Raw genomic sequence first — 27,819 nt, forward strand, 5'->3', positions numbered from 1 at the left:
AGATATGAGGCATTGTAGACTTGTGGGGAAGAAGAAGATGCAAGAAGATGCTTCTTTGGGCTTTCATTTGAAATTCTTTTCTCCTTGTGTTTTGTTGCAGTCATCGTCTCAGACAGCAGAGCCAGGAGGTATCAAGTGAGGGAGGAGGTATGTTTTCATCTACTTTACTGCCAGAATTGCCTTCATACCTGTCTGGGGGTTATCCAGTAAAGTGAGCAGAGGCAACTATCTGGTAAGAAATGGCTAGATAATGAATCAGCTCGAGGAGAGAAACAAATGTGGCTGCTGCTTAAGTCTCTCAGCTGCTGAATGGAGGAGAGAGAGCAAAGAAGATTGAGAGAAGGATGATGAAATGAACCTATAGTCTAAGTCTGTCTCTTCATTGACACAGAATAATAAAGTGCCTCGAGGAAGAAAGAAAGTGTCATGGGGACACTTCTCTGTGATTACCTCCATAGGGATAATAGTGTACTGGGAAAGAAGAAAGATAAAAGACTGATAAAAAGGTAAAAGCGGGGATAGAAATCACTGCTGTCCCCTAGTTTAGGTGATAGCAGGCTCTGTTTAAAGCTCCTCTTGTGTTTTGTGATAAAAGATTTATCTTGTGCCTATCAGGACAAGTGCTTGCACAGTTTTCTTAAGGCATCTGTCATTAGAGAACTCGTTATTTAAGGAAAACACTTGCACTAATGCAAGATCTTAGATCATAAGCTGAACTTACTCTGGTGGGTTATTGTACTGGACTCCTAACTTACTGCTACTAGTTTTCCATACAGTTTATATTACCTACATTTATAGGACTGATTGAGGCAAGAGGAAGCCAGGAAAAATCCATAGTAGGAAGTCCTAGGCAAACACTGGAAGGCCATGGACATAGAAATTCATTGAAGTCTCTAGGAGCTACCTCAATTTTCAAGGGCTAAGAATTTTATACAGTGTATAAAATGTTGCATCTGTAAAATATTGCCAAGCATTAAGAAAATTACTGGAGTCACAAAGGATGAGACATCAATATGTTTAATGAGACTAATTAGAAGACTTATTTGGGTCTTCCAGACAGATTAAGCACAGCAGCATATGACTGCCTGAAGTTGCACCTTTATAGCACTGGCATCTTCAGAATAGATTTAATTTCCCCCCTGAGATGTTTCTTGGGCTTCTTAAATTTCATGATATATCACTGAGGCTGATAGTCTGTTCTGAATAGCTATTTGTCTGTTTGCATATGTGCTGTCCTTCTTGTTGAACCTTGGTCTTGTATTCAGAGTATAATAACTTTCTTTGCTAAGCAGGTGTAAAAACTTGCCACATGTTTGCAGCATATGACTTTTTGTGCTTTGGTTATAAATACAGAATATGTTGGACTATAAATACAGAATAGAATTGATACAGAACATGGTATGAAGACATCATAAGTTGGAATACGCTTCACTTATTTATTTGTACCTAATCTGTGGCTTGTAGTTAGTTTTGGCTTATTTGCTAATCAGAATTCAACTTTGGACTATATGCATGTGTTAGAAGAAGGATCCTGCAAACATTACTGGCATATCCCACCTGGGCAGCTTTTAGTATAATCAAATACACTGGTTTGTAGATCTAATTCTGATATGGAAAATCTCTGAATGATCAATACATTGCATGCTAGTGGTCCTAGTGGTACAGGGAGATTAAACAGACTGATTCTGGAAAAGCAGTTCTCTGTGTGGACTCAGCAATTGCAGTGAGGACAGGTGACATAAACTCCAGAACCTGGTTAAAAATGCTTGTGCAGTTAAGCAGAGAGATACATAAGAGCTGGCCAGTGCAGAGGGCATGCTGTGGTTGTGCCTTAAATTGAGTCATATTGGCCTCCCTTGCACACAGTGAAGGGCTTGTGTCCTTAACTGTAACAGTAAAGCCCAGATTCTAACCACACTTAAATCAAGACATTGGTGTATGGATCCCCAAGGATGGGTCATGGTTATTTTCTGCTACATAATGTGTTAGCTTGTACAACTTAATATGAACAGGCGCGGTTGCCTACTGATTGCTGCTGTCAACCAATACATTTGTATTACCTTCCTTTGCCCTATTAGAAAGCTTAGCTGTACCATTCCATTAACATTGCTTGTCCGCTGTCCAACCTTTTTATTAAAAGAATGAAAGACAAAACAATCTGCCCTTAAAAAGATAGCTTATGTATCTGAAGTGTGCTCAGCTGTAATCGTTTGTATGGCACTAAAGCTCAGGGGCTTAGAATTTGGAGTCTGTTGGGGGAAGCACTGAAAAATGACAAGCCCTGGAGAGAATCCATGGTTTGGCATGTGGAGAATGTGGGAGTCTGGGAGAGGACAGCTGGTTCTCAGAGTGTGGGAAGGTTGTGTGAAGACTGAAGTAACCTGGGATGTTGAAGGGAGATGGACCAAACGGGGACATCATACGTGGAACTGTATGCATTTTCAGCCACTCCTTACAGTTGCACAGGGAAACCCAAGTGCAAGTCATCCACTCTTCACAAGATAATTCACTGAAATATTAGTAGTGAAGTGTCTTGGCTCAAGCTTTGCTCAGAATTTAACCTGTATTTCTTCTTCATTGAGGCCAGTCCAGGACAAGAGAGCCATTTTAAAAAGGAGCCAATTTTGAGTCATAGGGATCAAAGAAATGTGTTTCACTAAAAGCACCATCTGCTCCTTTAAAAGTCCAAGCTGGAAAGACTGATATGAAAAAGTACAGTGTCCCTCCAGCAACAGTTCTGGTGCATTGTCTGATGGATTCTGGGATTTCCTACAGTGCCTTCCTTTTCTGAGCTCAGTGCCCACCCTCCTGAGCAGTCACTGGTACACGTTGGAACATAGTCACAGCAAGTAGATAACTAACATTCTTTTGTTAGGTTGTTGTGTGTCCAACTGAACTGTGGTGCAGCCCAGCTCCTCTGTACTGTGGAAAACTTGCCTTAACAGGATTTAATGCATCACATCTTGAGGAATAATAAACTTGCACAAGCCTCAAAAAAATGTTTAATTCCTAGAGGACAGACCTAGTTGAGTCATTTTCAGCCAGGGGCAATTGGGGGCTTAATGTCATGTATGTAGCAATCTGGGCAATCTAAGAGAGAGGAGTTTAAGGGTAATTGCTCAATTTTCTGTCCATGTCAACAGGGAAAACGGGCAGCTGAGGCTGAGTGCTGTACAGCCAGGAGACTGCAGATGGGAGACGATCAAGAGAATTTAACAAGTGCTTTCTGTAGCAGCCACGAGCAGTTTCTCCCCACTACAGACTATTCTTTGTCATGAAGTGGGAGGAGGACAGGACAACTGAGTGTATGTGAAAGGGCTTTGTCCTCCCTTTGCTCCTTTCTCCAGCAGGAGTATAGAGTCTCTGCTTCTGCTTTGTTTGGGTTTGGTTTACTTAGCTTGTGTGTGACTTTACTCAGCTTGTGTGTCTCATTTTGACATGCAGCTACACTTTTCTGTCAGCAGACAACTTTGTTGTGTAAAAGTTTCTTCTATGTTCCATTCTTGTCCACCTGTTCTGCTCTGCTAGGCTGCACACCCTGGATGCCCATCTCCTCACTGCCTTGGGCTTTTCCTCTTAGCACTGGAGCAGGGGTCCATTAGCTGATATTATCATCTGTCTCCCTGCTCTCCTTCCTCTACAGACTGTTTTCCCATCTTCAGAAATCTTCTGCCCCTTTCTCTCTTACTCTTGCATAGCTCCTAGAACAGGGCTTTTCATGGAAAATTGGGCTGTGACACATGTGATGCTCTGTCTATGGGAACAACAGCTTATTTTAAAGCAGGTAGTGTGGGTGAATGAGAGAGCTGATTGAAATGAAAGCCTGCCTATGCTACACAGACAACCCCGACATGACCTGCAGGTGAGGAAAGCTGCCAAGAGACAGTCACTGGATCTGTGCCCTCAAGGCAAAATCTCTTCCTGCCTGCTGGGAAGCCTCCTCGAGGAAGCAGAGCTGATGATGAGACCTCTCTATACAATGTCAAATCTTTAGAAGGACTTCTTACCCTTCTGGCATGTGGCAGCAGCTCCTTTGCATTTGAACAGGACAGGAGTCCAGGCTCTGAGCATAACAGGAGCAGTAGAAAATGTGTTAATGCTCCATCAAATATTAATCTTACTTGCTTGGGGGAAAAAAAAAAAAGAAAAAAAGAAAAAAAAAAGAAAAAAAAAACCAACAAGAAATGGAGAAAGTGGGCATGTGCCATGGTCCCTGCATTGTCCTGGGAGTGATGTCTGTCTATCAGGTGGAAGGTGGCCATCACAAGATATCACAGGATATGGCCATAAAATACCAAACACGAGCTGCATGCAAATATGCACCAGTGCTGAAATTGCTCTGAACAGAGAGTAAGAGCACAGGGTTATTGCTGCCTGCATTATTCCTGATGAAGTTTGCGAGTTGCTTCCTGGTGAGCTGCTGTTCTGACAGAACTCACCAAGTGCTGGTGGTTTCTGGGGGCTGTGACTGCAAGGAGTGTATGACAAAGAAAATCTAATCAGCCAAACATGAGCCAGAAGGGTGAGAGCTGGTAGATGGGAAGCTGGACATGAGCCAGCGATGTGCCCTTGCAGCCCAGAAAGAACTGTCTCTTGAGCTGCATCAAAAGAAACTTGGCCAGGAGGTCGAGGGAGGTGATCCTGCCCATCTACTCTGCTCTGGTGAGGCCTCACCTGGAGTACTGCATCCAGATGAGGAGTGCTCAGTACAGGATAGACATGGACCTGTTGGAGCGTGTCCAGAAAAGGGCCACAAAAATGGCATAAGGGATAGAACACCTTTCCTGTGAGGATGGGCTGAAAGAGCTGGGACTGTTCAGCATGGAGAAGAGAAGGCTCCAGAGAGACCTGAGAGCAGCCTTTCAGTATCAGTATAAAGGGAAGCCACAGGAAAGATGGGGACAGACTCTTTGGCAGAGTCTGTGATGATAGAATAAGGGGAAATTGTTTCAAGCTTAAAGAGGGTAGATTTAGGTTAGATGTAAGGAAAAAATCTCATACAGTGAGGGTGGTGAGGCACTGGAACAGGCTGCCTAGAACGGAGGTAAGATGAGAGGAGGTTCCTAGAGACTTTCAAGGCAAGGCTGGATCAGGTCCTGGACAACCCGATTTAGCTGTGGATGTCCCTTTTCCTTCAGGACAGTTAATCTAGATGGCCTTTAAAGGTCCCTTCCAACTCTAAGGATTCTCTGATTCTATGAATCTGCAGGAACTGCCATGGAGTGTGTTCTTCAGAGGCTTGAGAGCCATCAGGTTTGGCAGAGCTATATGGGCTAAAAGCATTGAGCATGAGTTGCAGTGGATACAGAGAGAAAAACATGGTGTTTGGGAGCTTGTGTGAGGGACTGAAGAGAGGGGCCTAAGGCAGAGTGACAGTGACTGCTGTGTTTCTTGGATTCTGTGCTATGACTTTGTGTGTGGTTCTGTCAATGCACCTCTCTCCTTCATTTGCTGCTCCCTACTGCACTTCCCTAAGTCTTTGCACAAGGTCAGTGAAGGGCAAACACAGACCAACGTCATGGTTTCTCCTCTGCTGCTGGTCCAGGCCAGCTCGAACTCCTACAATGACTGCTGACATTCTGATCTGGAGGTTCTGCTGTTTGAGGAAGCCTTTTTTGGCAGCCATGGTGGATGGGGGAAACACAGAGTATGTCCCAGGGGATATTGCTGAAATCCTGTTTGGAGTGGCTAACCACTTGTCACGGGGCAGTGGACAGTTTAGTTGCAAGGGAGTGAGCACAGCTTGTTTGGGGCTGAAAATAAAGGACTGGGTAAGCATCTTCTATCACTGTATTCTGCAGTATGGTGGATACGTAGTCATGTTGGTCCTGTGATTGCTGAGTCCATAAGTGTAGTTGACGGACTAGGTTTACCTAAAATACCCTTTAAGAAAAAGCTCTTGAAAGATGATTACAGAATTGAGACACCATCATTTAAAACTGCCTGAGGCAAGCTCCTTTGAAAATTGCAGCAGTGGAGGGACAGAGAGAGAACCACGTAGCCCTTGATTGTAGTGTCGTTCCCTCAGGACCCATCCCCCCTCCCCCTCAGTTTCTCATCTGATATGAGAGAGAGCAGCAGTAAGATTCCTCATCTGTCTTATGAAAATCCGATTCTGAGTGGCTCTGATCAAACCCGGCTAGCTGTCAGCAGCGGTGGCCTTGTGTGGAGGGAGGGAGGCTTCTGAGGAGTTGCTGGATGTGGAAATGTCATGGGTGCTGCCGATCAAAGAGGCATTTTTTAATAAATATATATAAAAAAATAAAAAAACCTAAGGATTTAGCATAAAAGAAATGTAGTTTGTCTTGTTTTTCCAGCATAACATGAAGAGGATGAAATAGAATCAGATACGCTTGCTCCCAAACATAGATCCACAGGAGCGTTTGAGAAGCTTCTTTCTCTGCTACACTAACACTCTAGCACAAAATCACTCATCTCCAGTGTTATTGAGGACAGTTTTGTATTTCTGAGTTCACCAAACCCTCCCAGGGAACCACATGCCTTCTCATCTGCTGCCCTGCCACCTCCTGAGTGTGTTTCAGCAGGGGAATACTGCAAAGGAGCAAAGAGCAACCTGTGTAAAGAAAAAAACTGGTGTTAGCAGAAAGGAGGGCAGGAGCAGTGCTCTGTCAGGGACTGTGGGTAAATGCTAGGAGGTGTCTGGCCACTGTAGATGCTGATAACCTCAGAAATATGTTGGACTCCAGGTCCTGATCTTGGCCTCTTGTCTCTCCTGTCCTCTGCTGGTGAAGAACCTATATGTTAAGAGATTCCTTGTCTTTAAAGCCTTTAGTATCTGGTCTTGCACAGTATAAGCCATAGATTGCCACCTGTTGAAGCCCTGCACAGAGCTCAGCGACTCATTTGACGTGGCTTTTTGGTGCCCTGGTTGCACTGCAGCAGCTTCTCCCTCCTCATGCTTCCCAGGGATCAAAACTGAGGCTTTGTGACAACAGCAGCCTTGAAAGATAGCAAATATGGCTGATGCGTGTCCAGCAAACTGTTGTGTAAGATGCTATCTGAGGAAGTAGGGTGTCTCAGTGAACCACCCAACCTCCCAGCTAGTCCTTCATCTGGCTAGCAGTATCATCAGAGCTTGGTGGCTGAAGAAAAAATGATTTTGTTTGATGCATCTGTAAAGCAAGGCTGGAGGGTCATTGCTGAATCTGCTGCATGACCCATCCCGTCTAGGTCCTATGAATCCTCTCAGACCTAAGAGTGACTTTTCCCTTCAGCTGCCTAGGTCATGCCATTACACTTTTCAGAGGGATGTTTTAGAACATGAGAACCTCAGGTTATCTTCTGCTTGTCTCAGCTTTTAAGACTGCCCCAGCAGCTGTAGTAACCACCTGCTTTTCACCCTACTGTTTTCATCTCCCTGCTGGCTGAAAGGTACACTGTTCAGTATCAGCCTTTTCCTAGGGCAATTTCAGTAAGGGAAAGGTATCCCTATGAAATTAATGTCTCAACATCCAAAGAAGTATTCTTTATCCTCTCCATTTGCCTGCTGCTCTCCTGAGAAAGCTTCCAAAAGCCTTCAAGCTTGTTTGTGTGTTCAGCAGAGGCTGAATGTGTCCCTTATTCCTTATGGTTTTTTGAAGATTTTTTTTTGCCTGTTGCTTTTCACTTTTTTCTTTTCTTTTTTTAATTCTCCATTTTTCCACTTAGAGAGAAAAATTATTTATTGCATTGAGATGCGCTAATTAAAGCCATTTTCTGGTATTTGGTTACTGAAGTGTTTGATGTCTCTCTGACAAGACCATGAAATGCACAGTGTGTCTACAGGGACAGAATTTGCTGAACACGGTGCTTTGTAAATGAGGGGACACAGTGTCGCAGCAGCTCATGAATATGAAACGCCCATGATGCTACCTCAGTGGACTTGAGAACACAGATGAATCCTGTCATGTGCTAAATGAGACCAATTTCTTTCACTTAACTTCATCTTCAATCAGACCTTCTTCCATTCGCCTGTTTAAAATTCCCCAAACGTGATGCAGAAGGTAACAGCATTCAGTAAAACAAAGTTTTGCAGCAGCAGAGATATTGTAATTATCTCATTTTTACATTTTATGAGCAAGCAACTTAAACTAAAGTTAGTTTCATTCTTATGCCTGCTTAGTGGCAGGGGACTGCCAGTTCCAGCAGCCACTGCCCTTTTTGTTCTCTGGATATGGCAATGGATGGGAAGAGAGGACAGCTCTATCCCACTGCAAAAGTGCCCATTCTGAACTGGCACTGGAAATACGCACCCAGCTGGCGGAAGTTAATCAGATGAAGCAAGATGGAGACATTCTTTCGGGTGTTGGGATCTTGGGTGTGAGGCTTAGGTGACTTAAAGCAGCCTGGTGAGACGTGGCAGCCACCCTACTGAACAACTGTAGGCTGGACTTGGGACGTGGTTTCTAGGTACAGCTCTGATTTATTGCCTGACCTTGAACAAATTCTGTCTGTGTCTAACAAAGCATTGAGTACCGTGAGGCTAGGACCAGATCTCACTGTGATGAGAGCCTGCAGGTGTTGCTACTAAACCAAAAATAAGCTCCGAGGAGGGGAAGTGCAACTTGACAACTTGCAGGTGTAGCTGGGAAGTAGTTAGTAGGCATGCCTCCATCTCCTGCTTGTGGCTGTCTGTGTTTGTCATCAGTAACCTCTTTGCTAATGGGCAGAAGAGGTGATGGTCACTGCCATTCTTTGTCATGAGCACAGAACCCTGCTTTGTGTGTCACTTTAAAAACCGATGTTCCTTGTTTATTATTTGGCTACCCAGATGTAGCCTTTCCCCTCTGTTTCTTCGTTCTACTGCTCACACTCTTCTGCTTATGCTGGCAGTGTCTTGTCATAACTTAGCTATGGAACTCTTATAGTGTAAAACCTCATTTGGTCTAGATGTTGTAATAAAAATACTGCTCTTAATTATGCTCTGGACTTGGATGTTCTGAGGCATTCAGTTTGATGGGGTATATTACAACTCCCCTGTTAGCCAGCACTTGTACTGGTGTCTCTACCCTAACCTCTGTATGGATGCACTCATTTAAATTTCATTCTTTGATAGTTTGCTCCTGCTTGCTATTATATGGGGGATGGAGAGGAATCTGCAGTGGTATAATCCAGCATTTGATGCTCACTCAGTATTTTATATCTCTATCATGAGCGGTTTTTGAAACTAGTGTCTTGTTTATAGGCTGAAAAATCCATGAGAAATGCTTTGTTTTTATTTTGTTCCCAGTCATTTGAGCAATAAAGGGAAGTCTCACCCAATCCTTTTTACTGTCACTGTAGGCACTGAGCTTTATGTTATCTCCTCCATCATGAGCATACCATGTCTTCTCCTGGTGATGCAGTACCTGGCACATGTGTCCACCTCTTCTGCTCTCTCTTCAGCTAAAATGAAATTAAGATACTCTCTTAGGGGAACTTGAGTGCTGCTTTTAGGAGTGTTCATTGTGGCAGTATTTATCTGTTGTATGAAATGGAAATTTGGAGGAGTTCTGTCTGCAGGAGATCACTTGCAGGAGGCTGCACAGATAGCAGTAGGAGTTTGTAAGGTTGGAAATGGCTAAAACCATTTCTGTATGAGTGCAGCACTATGGGACTTGGAGAACATGGTCCTGTGAACATTTCTGTATGTATTAATGTTATATCAGAGTCATCTCACTGCAGCTAATGGCAATATTAAAAGTAAAGCATATGCCTGTATTGTAGCAGCACTGCAGCCTGTGTGGTTCTGTTCCACACAGTAGGCATAGTGCCATGACTTAACTGTGTCGTTACAGTCTGTTGGAAAAAGAAAGATGTACATGCTAAGAAGAGCAAATAGTGGGCAGGAGCCTGGACAAGTGGAAGGTTGGCTACTTGGTGATGAAGGTGAAAAAGGAGACACTTTGTGAACTGTAAGAAGAGAGGAAGGAGAGGAATTGTGGAGAGGTGGCACCGTGGATATTGGCAGAGTGTAGGAGAAGTTATGGGTAAAGCAAGGACCCAAATATTTCAGGCCTGATTTGCCATTGATAGCAACTGGCCTGGGGAGCTTTTTTTTTTTTTCTTAATAGCTTGCAATACTTTTGTTCTGTTTCCTTAGAGTGTCTAACAGTCCTAAGGAGCATTGCCTGTGCCTAGAAATGGACAAAATCATTGGCACTTTTCAATGGGAACATTCATGCAGTTCCCTTTGCTGGAGGGTCTGGCAGGAGCCCCCAGAGCATTTCCACAAGTTCTGTCTGAAATATTTTCAAAGTGCCTATAAAAATATTGGAGCCTTTAATTTCTTTTTGAAGGAATTTCTATGTGATTGCCTTCATGATGGTAATACAGAGTACAGGCAGCGCTCAGCAAGGAGTTTGGGAATCTCTGCATGGAATTCAATGGCAATGAGATAAAATCAATACTGGCAAATCCAGGACTCTTTGGAAACCTGCACAAATGAAAGGTGCAGCTCAGAGCACTAAGTTTATCATTTTCTCTAGTGCAAAAAGAAATAAACAGAAGCAAAAACCTGGCAGGGTACCTCTGTGCAGTGCTTTGTTCCTCCCATTGTACAGCCTCCGCAGTCTGTTCCCTCCTTGGTCTTTGTCATATACAGGGACTTTCTCCCACATTGTCACTGAGCAGTTCTCTCCACAGGTCAGTCTCTGTCCACGGAGATGCTGTTACCCTGTGATTTCATTTTATTACAAGCTTTACCTGAGCTGGGAGCCCTTGCATAGAAGAGCCAGCGGGACAGCAGGTTCTCCTGGCACTTGTCCCTACAGGCAGAGGGGGGACAGATATATCCCAAAGGCGTGGTAACACACTGGTGAGGCATTTCTTGCTCTCTAAGAGACATCCTGGGGGCCTGTTGCTGCAGTTTTCCTTTAAATGTCTTTGAGAAGTTTGCCATAGTCAGAGAGCTGCTTTGCAGGCACCTGTTCCTCGGGCAGCTGGGGAGCTCGAAGGCACAGCTCTGCTGAGAGCATCCAAGCTGTCACCTCCGCGTGCCTTGGCCTGGCTCTCGCTGCAGCCGCTGTCCCACTCAGCCCTCCGCCAGGCAGCCAATTAGTGAGAAATCCCACTGTGTGGCCAGCGCCGAACGACCGCCACACTGAGGCCCGTGCTGACCTGTGCCCTCCCGCAGCTGGGCCAGGGCTGCTCTTGCCCCAGCAGCCGGTGAGCCCCAGGGATGCTGAGGGGATGCTGGGCAGAGAGGGCAGCTGAGAGCCTGCAGAGCTCTGACAGGCGGCCGGACAAGGGGCTCTTCAGCAAGACCCTGCCCGGAGCCTTGGCCGCCACGGGTGGGGACGTCTCTTCAGCTCCTGAATATTCATCTCAGCCTGGGCTGCAAAGCTGGGCAAAGTCAGGCCCAGCTGCCTGCTGTGCTGTTGGCAGAGGCAGGAGCAACTTGCCTGCTCCAGCACTAGAGGGCCAGCTCTGATCCCACCTTGTGCTTGTGAAACTTCTTCCCAGAGCCAACCACTGGCATCTCCGCCATCTGAGGGCACAGCATCTCTCAGGTTTCTAGCAGGATGCAGTGTGCAGCCAGTTTTTCCTGCTCACCTCTGCTTTCTTTTTTTTTTTCCCTCTAAAAACCCTTTTTAGGTGGAGTAAGCATAATCAACATGCTGGGAATATCCAGTGACACCTATCAGCCATTCCAGGTTCACAGTGGGAGACACAAAAAGATTTATGACATTACAGCTTGGTGCATTCTCCCTAGTCTTAGTGTCAGATGGACCACCAGCACTTCCTCCTTCAGCCACCCGGAAGGTCACAGCCTCTGCTCACTCTGCAACCCAGCCAGCAGCTCCTTCAGCATGCAGATTCATTCACATGGCTTCTGCCTCTTTATGCTCAACACCTCATTTCTAGCAGATTCTATGTGGCTGAGCTGAGCTGAGCAATTGACAACGTGTCTCATAGGAAGCAAATTCTTACCAGTCTTCAGATGATGGCCAGATTCTTTCAGCTAAAAGGTTATCTTCAGATGCTGTTTTCTCTTATTGCAGATATTCCTGTGATCCCTGACTTAGAGGAAGTCCAGGAGGAAGATCTGGCCATGCAGGTGGCAGCCCCACCCAGGTAAGAGTGCTCTTGAGGCTCACATCGGCTGTGTGAAATGTGCGGTGAAACTAAACTCCATCTTATCTCATGTCCCGTGGATGTCAGTGGCAGTGCCGTTCAGCAGGATTTGATGCTCTGCATTGTGACAGTGGGGCTCCAGGCTGAACAGTGCAAACTTGTTTCCTATTGCATAGAGATAGCAATTAATGCATTTTCTCTCTGTATACACAAAAACTACATTAGAGCAATGCTTTTGATGTTGCAAAATCAAACTCTGAAAAGTGAGGTGTTGCTTGATTTAAGGTTGCCTGTGTGACAAAAGCCTCCAATACACATGTATTATCACACACACTTTGACTGCACTCTGCTTTGCCCTCCACAGGATATCCTTTTCACTCAAGGGCTTAGTTAATTTGCAAAGCACAATACGGTCTGTAGGTGTATCACAGTAGTCTTGGGATTAGCTCATGGGAGACTAGTATGTTTTAAAAATAGAAAGTAAAGTTTTGGAGTTAATTTTCTTGTTACTTTTAAGTCTTCTCTCCTGTTGGATCTATTCTGAAGATCACAGAGTAAGATTTCTGTTCATCTTTGGATGACCACAGATGCCTCTCTTGCAAGTATGGTGTAGGTGTCATAACTAAATAGCTGTTAATAAAAATAAATGATATGTCATAGCAGTAAATTAAAAAAGATTTTGTCTCTCACCGGAGTTTGTTTTTTTGTTTTCTCTCTTTTATATAATCCCATCTATTCTTCCTGTATCAATAGTCACTCTGCAATAGAAGATAAATAATTTTCATGGGCATACATAGAAGATAAATTAATACAAATCTTCCCTATAGTACTACGTAACATGCAAAAGAAAGTATGGCAGAACAGTATATTGCTCCCTACCCCTGCTCATTTTTGGAGTCTGCACTTTAAGAAATTGTATTTGATAGCTGAAATTTAGCTGAGAGATGGAAATCACAAAGTCTTCACTGTTATGTAGTTTGCACTGTGGGACTCTTAGAGTGTGCTTTACTTCCCAGATAGGAGTGGCATTTTGGCTGTTACATGCTGGATGTATCTGTATCTAGGCTGTTTGAATGTTCATTGCCTTTCTGTTTTCTTTCTGGCCCCTGCATGTGGCTTATGAATCTTCCCTCTGGCATGCCAGCTTCTCTGAAGGAGTCCTTGGTTGCTCCATATCTTATTTTAACACATATGATCAGTCTGGCTCTCAGATTTGTCAGTGCCTTTTAATTTGCCGAATGAGATGTTCTTCTGTTCTTGGACAACTATCTCAATATCCTCATCACCCAGTGTAGATACTTGAGGTGGGTGTCCCCACGCTTCTGTTCAAGCCACTTCGTCTCATCTGATGTGCTTCCACACTTATCAGGGGTGTATTTTGCCCCTTTCTGTTTGCAGTGTGCAGGTGAACCGAGTATTGACCTACCATGACTTGGACAAAGATCTTATGAAGTATGCTGCCTTTCAGACTCTGGTAGGTGGATGTTGGTGTGGAGTGACTGGTGTAAGTCCCTCTCCTTCCAGTTTTCCATTTTTCTCTGTGATATTCAGCCGCATAAAATACATTGCCCTGTCATCCAAGCACCTTCCAGTCTGCCTGCAAGTGTTTTCCTCTCTGCAGTGCGCTTTTCAGGTTTGTGTGCATCTGCAAATATTGTATGTATAGTGCCTGTTGTTCATATGAGGAGGTACCTGCTGTTGTCCTAAAGAAGGTGTGTGCCATGTATGGGGCAAAATGTTATGTCTGTACCTCTAGCAACATCCTCTCTGGTGAAATGGTGTCTGCTTTCTCTGTGTCTGTAAGACTGTGACTGTGTGTGTTCTTAGGATGGAGAGGTTGACCTGAAGCTTCTCACCAAAGTCTTGGCTCCAGAACATGAACTACGGGAGGTGAGTTCTTCTGGAAACACCAGTGAATTAAAAGCTTCTTATGTCTCAGATTGTACTTAGAAAGCAAGCTTTTGTTGGGGTGGAAGAAAGGGACTTGAGGAGGAGCCTACAAAGAGGAACTTGTTTTCAAGCTGATGGAGGTCTGAATTCCCCAGCAGATTATTTAAAAAGTTTGTAGGTATTTCTGTGTGTGAGGTTATGGCATCGCTGTGATTGGCTTCCTTCAGTTTGAAAGAGCTAGTGAAGGGCCTGGAACTGTCACAAATCCCTGCAGAAACTGCTGCATTGTGTAGTCTTTTGGTAGCCACCGTGGGCTCCAGATGGTTCTGCAGAGTGCTACAGAGGAACAAAGAGAGCATTTAGGGTTAGGGCAGGGGGCTGTTTTAAAGCAAGACAGAAGAACCTCAGTATAAATGTATAAGCAGTAGCTCAGAACTTGAAACAGCCCAGAATTGCAGGTGCTTCATTAGAAGGGTGGAAGATTTTTGTCTCATGCTCTTCTTGAGGGTACCTAAGATTAACAGTGTAGGCTTTACTGAATTTGGGAACATGATTAATTCTGCCAAAATCTTTAAATTATAACACGGATTCACATTCCATTCTCTCTAGGTTTCCTATCCTAGTCTACAAAATATATGCCTTCCTCTTTGGCAGGGTCATCATTCAGAGACCTTTGGGAGTTATCAGTTAAATTTTCAGCATGTTTGTTTTTTTCCTCTTGTTAGGATGATGTCTGCTGGGATTGGGACCATCTCTTCACAGAGGTATCCTCAGAACTAGTAACTGAGTGGGACGTGGGACAGTCTGAGAGAGAGGACCACCTCAGTGTACCCTAGAGCACTGATACACCAGATATCTCCTCGTATACACATTCCCTGTAAATAATTTAGCACTTTAATTTTCTATTCACTTGTTTGTATTTGAGAATATATTTCAGACATGGAAATAAATGGAGCTTGCTCTGTAGGAAAACTGGCTCAGGAAGAGTTTGGGATATTTTATAGTAAGATTTCATTCTCAAAAGAGATTAAGAATTACAAACGCAAGTGTGAACAGTCACTGTCACCTTACTGCAGCACCTTTACAGATAACTGCAATGGGCAGTCTTTCTTCAACCAAAATGTAGCCTCTCTGGGAGGCTTACACAGTCAGACAATGGAGTGTAGTTTTCAGTGATGGCTATGAGAGAAGCTTAGGTTGGTACCATTTGTTTGCCTAGGACATCTAGGTTATCATCTTCCCACAACAGATGCCAAAAGTTGTCAGGATGTCTGCTTTACATCTCATCCACCAGCTTCTGTCATCCCTTGCTGGCTTAACATTTGCCCTGGGATCTTACCTCTTTATTGACTCAGGGGAAGAATATCACCTACTAAACTGCCAGTACTGCTTCTTACAGCACCTTTTCTTTGTTTTCCTTGGAGGTATCCCAGTCAAGGGCTGACCAAGCGTAACGCTGCTCAGCTTCTGCAGTCAGATGAGATCACATATTGAATGGAGTTAGCTCCAGGCAGTAGGTAGTTTGCAAAGAAAATACTGCTCATTCTACACATGAAAAAACGAAGCCTGCTGCTCTGAAACAAGCTAACTCCCTGGCGTGTTTCCTTGGAAGCAAGTAACCTGTTCTCATTGTCACCTAAAAAAAATCCGTTTAGCTGTTAATGCCCTATCCCCATAGAGCTGTGGTCATTATTTGCAGGAAACAATAGTATTACTTCTAAGCCGGTGTCCTTCAAAGCCTTGTCCCACTGGAGAACCTTGCTATATACTTCTGGGGTGCAGTGCAGGTGCTGTGCAAAAGACTTGTTGTGCTGCTTTTCTTAGCTTGTTCTATAGGTTTCATGGAGCACTGCATTCTTTCTTTTGTACTGACAGAAGTTCAGGACAAACAACTCACTGTGAGCTCACTACTCTGCAAAATTGCTGATCAGAGTTGATAGCCAAAAACAACCTACCAGCAAGAGAGAAGAAGCTGTCTCAACGAGATGCTATGTTTGTAAAATCAAGGAATCTCCCCTGTAACTAGAAAAGTAGATGAGACGGAAGCCTTGGGGCTAGCATGTGGAGGATACCCCTGAGGTCTTTTTCTGAGCAGAGCAACCTGTTCTGGTGTGAACAGAAACTTCCCAGCTAGACCAATGTCTGTTTTTCTGTGACATCTGTGGCCCTTGGCCAAAGAGAATTTAGGATTCTTCCTATAGTCCAAGAAAGAGAAAACAAATTCAGCAAACTAAAGTAGCTTGGTATATCAGGCAATTCCAACAAGGCTGTGTGGGGAAAAGAATGGTAAAGAGTGGGAGAAATTGGTTAGGCTTCGGGTTAGATTTGCACAGTGATCTTTGCACATCCCAAAGATCACAGAGAAAGCAGAGGCTCTCTTCTGCCAGATACAGTCTGTAGTTAGTTTAGTGTGAGTTCTCTCCATTCTGCTTGAGCTGAGGCTCCTCTAAGCTGCTTGCATGGTATCATGGTATCCAGTGCATGCCAGCCATGTTATCAGTGACCGCAAAAGCTGAGGATGCCCAGCCTTGAGGCACAGGAGTGGATGAGCTATGAATCCAACTTCTCTGGCAGTCCAGCCTGAGGTTTGATCTGTGACTTGTGACATACCGTATGTTGAAGTTTATTTAGAAACTTAGTGAGGTGGCATTACTGACAATTGGAGCATTAAGAGAGGAAAGCCAGGCAGTACTTAGGGTTGCGGCCTGCAGGATGCAGGTGGTAGAGGCTGTGCTCAGCCCACTGCTTGTCCTGCAACTGCATGCCATGCCAACAGTCCTGCCTCTGTCCAGGAGGGCAGAGCACTGCCTGCCTCTGAGGACTTCACTGATCTCCCTGGAGACCCTTGAAACAGAAGTGGGAGGGACATTGGATGCTCAGAGATCTTCCTGAAGATGGTGACAGGTAGGAGTGTGGAGGGCCCAGGGACGCCATTTTAGGCAGGTGTGGGGAGGAGGGCACTTGAAGTCACAGTGGGGTTTGTGGGAGGGGAAAGAGGAATGAAGAAGGTGAATGATTTGGGAACAGTATGTATAATGTTTGGAGGAACTGAGGACAGAGCAGGTGCTGATGAAGAGGCTGGAGAGAAGGAAAGATGAGGTGCTTTGATGTGTAGTCTGACCTGCTATGATACAGGCCGTGGCAGAGCTCAGTGAGATGTGGCTGAGCTTCACCTGTCTTTTCTCTGGTTAGTTATCCCAGCAGATAATTGCCTTTGTGGTTCAAAATCTGCTTTATTTCTAGGCTCTGTTTTTGTTTCATCTTCTGTTCCTTGCATCTGGTTATGCTTTCACCTTCCCTGTTAAATCACACTGTCAGATATTTCTACTTGCTCAGGTATTTATGTGCACCGTGAACAAGTTGTATCTTTAATTTTCTTAAATAAACTTAATAGAGTGAGACTTGTTTCCACGTCTTTCCCATTCCTTCTGCAGCTGGAGGAAGGTGAGCTGTCTGGCTCTTGGCCTTCCTCAGTGAGCCCTTCCCACCGCCCGCCTGGTTGCGGTGCTGGGAAGTGTCTGAGCTGTGCCCTCTCACTGTCAGGCCCTGGGGATGTTACATTGAAATCTGCTCCTGTTACTGTTCCTGCTAAAAAGATACAGATGTAAGTGCCTTTGCTAACTCTTGGTGAGGAAGGCTGTATAGCCATTCTTTGTGGCACCTCAGTGTCCACAGACTCGCGTCACAGAGGGGTAAAGTGATGTGTAATTGTGTGCCCTCAAGTTCCTAATCCAAATACAGTGCTTGTAGACCTAGAGAGTGTTTTTGTTCCCAGCCTTCTGTCTGAAGATAGTGGAGATCTTGTGTCTTGCTTGCTCCTTGTTCTGCTCTGGCCCTACATGGCTGAGAGAGAGCTGCAGACTCATCAGTGTGTTGTCAGCAGCAGGGTTAGCAGGGTGAGTTGCTCTGGGTGTCTGCAGAGGGCTCTGCTGTGCTCAGGCTAGGAGAGCAGCTCTGCCCCAGAGAGTCCCTTGCAGGCTTAGGGCTCAGTGGTCTATTCAGGGCAAACTGTGAGCCACATCAGAATAAAAGAAGTCCCATCAGAATAAAAGAAATACACAAATGAAAATGAATTCTAGCTCCTAACATATTTAGGAGTCTCCGGTTTTGCTTATAATAATAGATACAATATTTATAGATTTAAAGGAGATGCCTTCTTAGAGTACAGCTTGTTGGGGAAGTGAGAGGGTTTTCAGGGCAGAGACTGCAGCTCTGGAAAAGCATGTAGAAAATAAAAGCTGAGTAAAAGCCAGGCCCGTCAACTCTCCATTGAGGAGCCTGCCTGCTGGCCAGGAAGCACTTAGAGGGGCTTTTTCACTCAGAGGGTGGTGATGCACTGGAACAGGCTCCCAAGGAGGTTGTGGATGCCCCATCCCTGGAGGCATTCAAGACCAGGCTGGATGTGGCTCTGGGCAGCTTGGTCTATTGGCTGGTGACCTTGCACATAGCAGGGGGGTTGAAACTAGATGATCACTGTGGTTCTTTTCAAGCCAGCCATTCTATGATTTTGTGATTCTGGGCTCTAACTGTTTCGTTAAGTGTGGCAAAATGATGGGGGGGGGGAAGGGCTTTATGTTAATCAGCTGGAAAGGTGCTGCTGCTCCTCTCACCAGAGCATCTCAGGGACAGTGGAATTAATTCATGGCATATGCTCCCAGCAGCTGCTGTGCTGACCCAGAGTAGCAGCAGCCTGGGGCCCAGCTCCCGCTCCTCACTTGGGCCTTGCTCCTTACCAGCCCTGCTGGGCACAGCCGCTGCTGCACAGCCCGGGGCCGGAGCCTTCCTGTCTCTGGGAGGGAGAAATGCTGTAGGTCTGGAAGAAAAAGGATGCTTGGATAGAAAAGAGAGCAATCTGAGTAGAAAAAAATCCAGTTTGTCCAAAACAGCCCTGATTTCTCGTACAGTGCTCACTGACCAGGCCCTCTCCTCAGCTGCCTGTTCTGTGCTTGCTGTGAGGAACCCGCTCCTCATTCTCCATCTTTGTTTCCCACATTTGCAGAGCATCTCAGTAGGTAGGTTGATCCCCTCCTCAGTGAGAGCACAGAGAAAGACTTTGCTGTTAGTAGATGTCACATGTCTGATGGCTCCCAGCAAGTAACTTTTCCAGCCTTGTTTTCACTCTAGTGACTGTCAGCCATGTCCAGGGCCTGCGTCTGCCTTTACAGGTGGGTGTACTATGTTGCTTACAGGCCACACTGGCCTTTGTCTGTGTTTCATGCTCTGTGTAACCTACAGGCAACTCTCGCTCTTGGGATACAACTACTCCCAAGGAAAGCTGTCAGTCTGCTGGCATTACGCCCTTGGAGGAGTGAAGCCTCTCCTCTAGGTGCCCCCTCCCAGTGGGATGCTCTGCAGTCAACCTCACTGGGCCTGAGCAGCCCAGGGCTGTGTGCCCTTATCGGGCTCCATCTCCAGTCATTTCAGGACTACTTCATTATCCCTTTATTAGCCCTCTTCTCCCGCTTATCGTTATTAATAATCATGTTGGATCGGCTGGAGTGCTGACAGCTGCCTCTTGTCTATTCTTTCTGTCTGTTTTAATCCTGCCTGCTTATCTGGGATAAACTTGATCCTTTTTCTTTTAATTAAAGAAATTTGGTCAGCCAGCCCCTCCTCCATGCAGAGATAGGACTGATCACACCGGTGATATGCAGCAAGCAGGAAAAGGGGCAAATTGCTGGGTGACAGTGTTCTCCACAGCCCAGAGATGGGAGATGTGGGAGTCCAGGCTGGAAGAATCACAAGCTGCACAGAACATCCCACACTGCCGCAGCACTGTGTGCTGGGGCACAGCTCTGCTTCTGGCCTGTTAAAAATGCTCAGGTAGCTGAAATATTTGTGTTGTCTGAAGGGGCAGGTCACTGGAGGAAGGGCTGTGCAAATGGGCTGGGGACAAACTGTTGACTTAATTTACACTTTTATGAACCCATAAACTCAAATCTGCATTCGTTGCAGTCTGTAAAATAACCAGAGTGTGGGCTGAAATGCTTAGAAAGTGTTAATCAGGGGTCCGTAACAAAGCAGAATGCTCTGAAGTGCGGCAGTGGGAGCCTGACCATGAGCAGCAGGAGTACTCAACCTTAGTGCTCAAAATGCACATTCCTTTGTTCCCAAACAGTTCGTTTCAGGTGCACATGCTGCAGTGGTGACTGGATATTTATATACCCTCTATGACAGAATGTAGCTTAGATCTGTAGGACTGCTCCACCCCTGAGAGGCTGTGAGCCCATGGAAAGTACAGGGCAGAATTTCCCAATGTTCACTTGAAAGCATGACCAGGATGTTGTACAAGGCCAGTGAATTTGTTAATTTTGATTTTCAGTAAAAAGGCTATGAAGGTCCTTCCAGATTTTCAAATACATGAAATTTCCTAATACCTGTATGTAACACCATCCCCTGGAGGAAGACAGCACACCACCCAGCTCATCACCCCAGCTGAGATAGAAATCTGTATGCATCTTCTGCAAAACCAGTTTCCTGCCATAAACCTGCTGCTTTTGTCCCAGGAATGCCCAGGAAGAGGGATGAGTTGTCAGTGTGGAAGCTCAAAGCTGATAGAGCTCTTCAGCCTTCTGCTGTCCCCAAATCAAGCTCTTCTGCTGAGCTCAACCCTGGTAGGACCACAGAGCAGTGATGGAAAATCTTCATGCTGAGGGATGCACGCAATATTCAGGAAGGCTTTGGTGAGTCATGCAGTAGTACATGCTTTAAGATAACAAAATATGTGCTACTTTTTTAAGTTGCATAATGTTCAAGGGACTTTAATGCAATCGCTGGGCCTGCCTGTTCCAGAGACTCTCACCACAAGCCCCAAGTTAGTGTGTGATCAAGTGGGACCCACTGTTGCACAGGGTCTGTGACATCTTTCTGTGATGTGACAGGCAGAGAGAGAGCCCTGTGGGATGCTATGGCTTGTATGACGTGCAATTGGTTATGGCCAGCTTTGAGAATAGTGTTCTATGTGGGCTCTGTTGCATTAGGAAATGGCCCTGGAATATATGCATAGGTCTAAAACATCTATCATGTCCTATCTGTGGTATTTTTGCTTACATAATGCGGATATGTGTCTGGGTCATACTGGGTGTGCACCTCTCCTTGGCTGGAGGTGTCCATACAGAGCACAGCTGTGTCTTGCCAGCTGCAGGTGTCTGTCCCATTGGGTTCAGGGGTCTGTTTGTCTGTCTGCGCAATGCGTGTGTGCACCAGTGATGGCTGAGGTTGGAAGTATTTATGGCAATTAAAATGTTTTGCCTGGGAGCTGTTTTGGGGCTTTTTTTGAAGTGAGGATTTTCAGACTTCAAGGTGTTAACAGCCCCTCTAAACGGTTTTGTTTTTTAATTGCAGCAAATGACTGTGGAGCCATTAAACATTCGCCTCTCTGCAGTTGTTTCTAAGCCCTTTCAGTCCTTCTTCTATTTATTCTGTTTAATTCAGTCAGGTAGCTTCGGGGCAGTGAAGATCAATACTTTACTTTGATAGAAAAGAGTCAGGTTTGAAACATAGAGATAAAACTGACACATTTTGTATAAATTTAATTAAAAATGCACCTTTAGTGGCTTGTTGCAAGCACAAAGCCAGCCCTCCATCCAGCTATCTCTCTGTCTCGCTCTCTGTCTCTCTCTTCCCTTTCTTGTTCCTAACAGGAAGATCTCTGAATCTGCCTCACCAACAAAGCACCTCGTTTTATGATTTTTGTCTTGAAAGTTTAGCACTGAGGGAGAAGGATGGAAGGGACGTGCAATGCTAAGCAGACCTCCTGCTCCCCGCCTGGTCCCACTCCTTGTGGTGGTGGGGGTACAGGAAGGAGCCGGCTCCCCGGTGGGGGAGGGAGGGGGATGAGGCAAAATGATTTTGTTTCAAAACCCAGCAGATTGGACACCCTGGGGCACTTTCCATTTGGATCTGTAGCTTTCCTCCTCTCCCGCCCCCCCTCTTCCTGCTTTGTTAGGCTGAGAATTATTTTTCTGACTACACGAGCATCCCTGATCCCACTAGGATAGTGCTGGCCACGAGGCACCGTCTTTATTCTCTCTTTCTTTTCCCTCCCTGCCCCCCTCACTTCTTCCCTCTCCTCTTTCCCCTAACCCTGCTGCCAGTGAGGACATTTGTCTTTTGTTTTATACTCTGGCCCCTTCGCCCCCTTCCTCTGCACTTCTCTCTCTCTCTCTCTTTCTCAATCCTGTTTGCCTTGGTTCATTTTTCACTTGAGTGCTTTTCCTCCCAGACTCCCCTCTGCTCTGGCCCCCCTCTGCTCAACACCAATAAAACATGCGCAACACAGGTAGAACAAGGTGCCAGGGCTCAGAGTGACAAACGGCACGCGCGCCGCCCCGCAGCCAGGCTGTAAATCGCCCCTCCTCATCCCGACAGCTCCTAGGGATGGGGCTGGTAGTGTGGGCTGCCCTGTGGTGGGATGGGCAGTAGGGATTCACAGAATCATAGAAGTTGGAAGGGACCTCTGGAAATCATCAACTCCTCCCCCCCAAGATCCTGCTGCTGGGCACCATGAACCCTCTCAGCCTACAGCCTGAAAATAGGCAAGGGGAGAAGGCAGAATTAAGTTAACAAATAAATATGGACAACACCTCTCAGCAGCCAGCGGGACCAACAGTCAGCTCCTGGGTCTGCAGAAACTCCAGGAACAGTATAAAGAGCACAGGGAAAGGAGCTGGTACGTGATGGATGGCATGGGAGGAAACAGTGCAGATGTCAGCATTGGAGACTGGATATAGGATGAGAGATAACGGCCTTAAGTTGTGCCAGGAGAGATTCCAGTTGAATACTGGGAAAAATTTCTTCTCAGAAAAAGTGATGAGGGACTGAAGCAGGCTGCCAGGGGGAGTGGTGAAGTCACCATCCTTGGAGGTGTTCAAGAAACATGTAGATGTGGCACTGAGGAACATGGTTAGTGGGCGTGGTGGGAATGGGCTGCTGGTTGGACTAGGTATCTTAGAGGTCTTTTCCAACCTCAATGATTCTATGATTCTAAAACAAAAGGAATGGATGATAAGAATAAGCTTGAGGCTCTTGCACAAGCTGGACGAGCTTGCAGAGGAGGCTGAAGGACAAAGATGCACAGCCAGAGAAGAAGCAGAAGAAAAATGAGGTGATTGGGGCACAAACAAGGGTGCATCTGGCTGCTCCCTGGGGCAGAGCTGGGCCCACAGCTGCAGCCACATGGAGCGATGCACAGAGGTGCATGCTTTGAATTCCATTGTGTTTGACTTTAGCTGTCGGAACCACAGCCTCTGTGAATTTTGCTGGGAATCAGGGGATGCCTTGCTGTTGGAGCTATTGGCTTTGGAACAACATGTAAGTCCGGCTGCCTGCCCTATGGGGAGCATTCCCCATTGTCTTGAGTAATTGCCAACTTCAGAAGCCGTGTGAGGCTCCTGGTACCAGCACCAATGGATGTGGGGTTCCTCCACCAATCCCTGTGTCAGATTGTGCCAGTGATGTACGTGGCATTTCCTACCCTCCTGCCTAAAGGAGGCTGCACTTCAACGGTAAGTGAAGGGAGTGTATTCTGAAAAGTGTGAAGTACCGGCAGACTTTCCTTGCTGTGTAAGGCACGATGGGGTTAACTGCCAGCCACGCTGCAGACAGTGGCTGCAACATCAGTTGGAGTCCTTCGAGTGATGGTGGAGGTGAGTGCTGAGGGCTGCTTTCTCAGGGACTTCGCCACGGAGGTGTGCCACAGCCAGCAGCACACTGCTGTGCGCAGACACCTCCCGCGCCTCCCGCCTTTAATCACAGCAAATGAAAGTTCCCAAACAGGCGGAAGATGCCAAGCTTTTGTGTTCTGCCACCCGAGCTGTCTCTGCACTGCCGTCAGTGCCGGTAATTGCAGACAGAAACCGCTTTGTGTTAAAATGGCATCAGTAATTGAAACAGAATTCAGAATCAGGACCCCGCAGGCACCGCTTGGTGAAAGAAGAAATAAAGATCGCTTGGGTCACGTCACTTGTAATTCGCGTTTAATAATCGTACCGGGAGGTACATACAAAGGGAGAAGAGACACGAGGTGCAGCACTCCCCTCAGCCCATGCTGCCTCACAGCCTCCTGCAGCCCAGAGGGTCCGGCCAGGATATGTCCAGCTCACTTGGGGACAGGAGGAGAGAAGGTGCCTCAGTCATGGCCAAGTGAGTACTCAGTTCTGCTTCAGGACCCACCACCTCGCAGGAGCCTGCACGCACTGAGTGCTAGAGCTGCAGTGTGAGCTCATGGCTGTGTGCTCCCATCTTCTGTGGAGCTGCTCTTCCCCTTGTTTTGCCTTTCTTGGGCCTTGCCATGCTGTAAAAATAATTCAGTTCTTCAGTTATTAAAAAAAAGTTTTTATTTCTTACACCAAACCAATGACATCACGCATACACCTAAGGAATGGCGTTATCCATTCACGTTGCCCACTTTGCTCTTGGTAAAACCCAGAGACTGGCTGGGAGCTCTGGGAACTGGGAACTCTTAAATTTAGACCAGATGAGCACAAATTTGAGCAGGACCAGTCCATTCCACTGTTGGGTGGTGGCTCTCCTTTACCCACACTGAATACATTTTGGGGAACAGACTCAGTACTGGTTACTTTGGATGCTGTTCTGCTAACTTCCCTGGGAGGAAGCAAGTGGTACTTTCTGGGCTTGTTTCATACAACAGGCATTTTCTCTACAATCAGAGTTGAATCAGAGACAAGGTGTTGCCACTTGTGTTCAGGATACAAAGGAGAAGTCTCCAGTGTCCAGCAGTTCTCCTGTGCGCTGTATTGATGCTGTTACCTCGTGGTTTCCTTTGCATACGTGCTCTGCATTTCTTCCTTAAGCTACTGTTGGCAGCTCACCATCCACAGCTCTTGCCTGTGGCCAGGAAGAGCATCATCTGTCAGCTACATCTGGAGCTGCCATCCTGCCTTCTCCCAGGGAGCCCGGCGGGTCCTTATCAGAGGGACTGAGCTGCTGTTGTGACAGCAGAAATTTAGGTTGGGGAAGGGAGGTACCTTGGCTCTTTCTAGTCTTAATTGCCGCTATAAGAGAGAATTGTGTTAAATGTTGAGAGCAAATATCCTGATCTTTCTTAAGCCTAGAGAAGGCAGTGATACATGAATGGTGAAGTGCTGCTCAGTGCCTTCCTGTTCATGTTATCTGTAAATACTCAGAAGCTGGAAGTCTTGAGGGAAAGAACCTGAAAGAAGTAAATGCAAGACATTTCTGCACTTTGTGGAGAAAGAGAGACCAAGCCCCATGTGATAATGCACTGGCCCAGCCTTTCCCTTCTGCCTGGGACACTAGGGCTGTGTTGGCCTTTGGATGGAGCAGCATCACTGCCACATGGTCCAAGGAAGTTCATGAGAGGCACTAGATGCTCTGTCCTTCTCTTTCCAGTTCTTTCCCTCACTTTATGCATGGTACAGATCTAGCAGCCATCATCACATTAATCCTGCTCCTTGCCAGCACCTCAGGAAGTAGCTCTGCCAAAGGCTATGTCCCACAAAGCCAGCCAGGTGGGCTGGACTGCTGCCTGCAGGTGGCTTCTGGCTGGGTGTGTCCCCTGTAGTGCTTGCCAGCCCCAGTGGGATGTGGTGGCAATGTTCTTCTGCACCCTTCCATCCTTAGTGCAGCCCCAAATCCCTCCCCAAATCCTCAGATTCTCTTCAGCATCTTCACTCTCCCGGTGTGTGAATGGAGACCTAGAGAATGCAAGTGGCTGGTGACCTGCTTGGTGGTGGGCAAGGGAGAGATCTTGCAGATGAATTTAAATGAGCCCTTCTGGCCTTGCTGTGTGTTAGTGCCTCTCTGGGGGGGGGCTATTTCCACGGGCCTGATGCTTGGCTCTGACAGATGCATCTCCTTTATGCTGCGCTATCAGAATCCACTTTGCATGCTGCATAAGCTGTCATTAGGAGGAAAGGGAAATAAAACCATCAGCAATGGCCTCCTGCAATCTGTATGCTTCCCTCACACCCCTCCCACTACCTCCATCCTCACTCCAACATGCTCACCGGACAACCTTATGCATCCACACTTCCACACACTCACAACATGCTCTTACTTTCTCCATTTTGCCTTTTTCCTTTCCCTCCTCCCGTCTGTTTGCCAAAAAAATTCCTGGCTAAGGAACTTTCTCCACGCAGCCCCCGGGCCGGGATGCAGAGACATGTCCCCCCCTCCGTGTCTGTCCAGGGGGCTTTGGAACATGTGTTTCTGGGAGGCAGACACCAGCTGGCTGGGCAGCATTTGCATAGTCAGCGAAAAGCCCCTGAGCTGAGCTGGGCACGTCTAGAGGAGCCTGTGGCAGGATGGAGGGACGAGGGATGTGCTGGTCAGCTTGGGGTCAGCTGGAACAGATTTCCAAGCAAATGGACAGATGGTGAAAGGAGGCGAGGGGAAGAGGGGGAGTGCATGAAGGCTTCTACATCAAATAAATAGCTGGATGCAGCTTGGAGTAAGCGACCAATGTGTCTATGGGCATGGCAATTAACATGCTGCTTCCTTCAGAGCCCATGGGGTGGATAAGGGAGAGCATGGTACTGGAGAGGGGAGCAGTATGATGGAAGGTGCAAGAAAAGGCAGGTGATCTGGCACTGGGCAGACCCTGAGCTCGCACGGCCACACCACGTTTCCTTGGCCTTCCCTACTTGATTGGATCTGGGACTGGGGTATGTGCAGTCCAAGCATGAGGCACCATCACAGCACCAACCCAGTTCTTCCCTACTGCTTCTCTTATCTCTCCCTCCACTCCAATTAATTTGATTGGACTGAAAACGAAAAAAAAATGAAGCAATCTGTATATTTTTGCTCTTACAAAGACATGTCTATCACATACCAGAGTAAAAGCAAGACACAATAGTTAGGAACCTCTACTATTGATAGAAGTTTCTGTGTTGCCTTTGCACTCTGGTCAGCACTGTGCCTGTCTGGGTCTATGCATGCTCCCATTAGTACAACTTATTCCTCAGGACAGAAAGCGCACTTTGGTGTTTGATCTGTAGCATGTTCTGCAGTGTTGGAGGAAAAAAATGCCCTCCCTTAGCACATGAGCTGCCCAGAGATCTCGAACTGGAAGAGACCTACAAGGATCGTCAACTCCAGCTCCTTGGCTTCACACAGAACCACTGAATATTCAAAACATGTTTCTGAGAGTATTGTCCAAACATTTCTCGAATTCCACCTGGCTCGATGCCATGACTAGTTCCTTGGGGAACCTGTGCCAGTGCCCAACTATCCTCTCACTGAAGAGCCTTTTCTAATATCCAACCTGAGTGTCCGTTGCTGCAGCTTTATGCCATTATCTCAGGTCCTGTTGCTGGTCATCAGAGAGAGGAGATCTGTAGGTGAAAGGCGTCCTTCTGGACCTAGGGAGGCATCTGTAGACTCTGAACTCAAAGTTCCAGCTACTGGGGGACCAGTGCAGGGGGGGGATTGGGTCTCAACTACTGGAGTATGACCAGCGGTTTAGGCCTGTGGATGGAGGTGTCAGCTATTGGAGCGAGTGGGAATCCTGGTATCAATAACATCAGTAGTTGGAAGGGATCTTCCCTGTGCCTAAGGAGGCATTCACAGTCTGTAAGCCCAGAGTGCCAGCTTCTGGGGACTAGTGCAGTGGTGCTTAAATTCAAACAAGAGGTGTAGGCATAGGATGTGAGCAGACTGCGCAGCATCAGAGAAGATGAAAGTCATAGGCTCTTCTCTGAGACACAACAACTTAAAGAGCCTTATAGGTCAAATGCAGGAAAGAATGACAGCATCCGCTCCCACTGTTGAGGTAATCTCTTGAAAAGGGGAAGGATAGATGAAAATGATATCATTGAAAGTGTCTGCTACAAGCCACCTGTCCAGGAAGAAGTGAAGGAACCCTCTTCTCAGACAGGAACAGTCTCAGGTTTG

General features: G+C 46.5%; 1 protein-coding gene across 8 annotated transcripts in view; it reads left to right on the plus strand.

The window, feature by feature from the left end:
• Positions 1-23,952, plus strand: part of IFT43 (intraflagellar transport 43) — a 54,380-nt gene extending 30,428 nt beyond the window's left edge. For 5 of the 8 annotated variants that reach the window (XM_090141402.1, XM_090141404.1, XM_090141398.1 and 2 more), the window contains 5 exons: positions 101-147; positions 11,982-12,054; positions 13,453-13,528; positions 13,882-13,944; positions 14,670-14,921. In XM_090141402.1, coding sequence (XP_089997528.1) covers positions 101-147; positions 11,982-12,054; positions 13,453-13,528; positions 13,882-13,944; positions 14,670-14,780 — 370 coding nt within the window. In that variant the 3' untranslated portion in view covers positions 14,781-14,921. Of the gene's footprint in view, positions 1-100; positions 148-11,981; positions 12,055-12,571; positions 13,428-13,452; positions 13,529-13,881; positions 13,945-14,669; positions 14,922-20,450 lie in introns of those variants that run through there. The other 3 variants (XM_090141400.1, XM_090141401.1, XM_090141405.1) reach the window with 3 other exon arrangements.
• The last annotated feature ends 3,867 nt before the right edge of the window (positions 23,953-27,819 follow it).

Source organism: Phasianus colchicus, chromosome 5 (assembly GCF_987193195.1).
Source record: "Phasianus colchicus chromosome 5, bPhaCol1.hap1.1, whole genome shotgun sequence".
In the NCBI taxonomy this organism is placed as follows: domain Eukaryota; kingdom Metazoa; phylum Chordata; class Aves; order Galliformes; family Phasianidae; genus Phasianus; species Phasianus colchicus.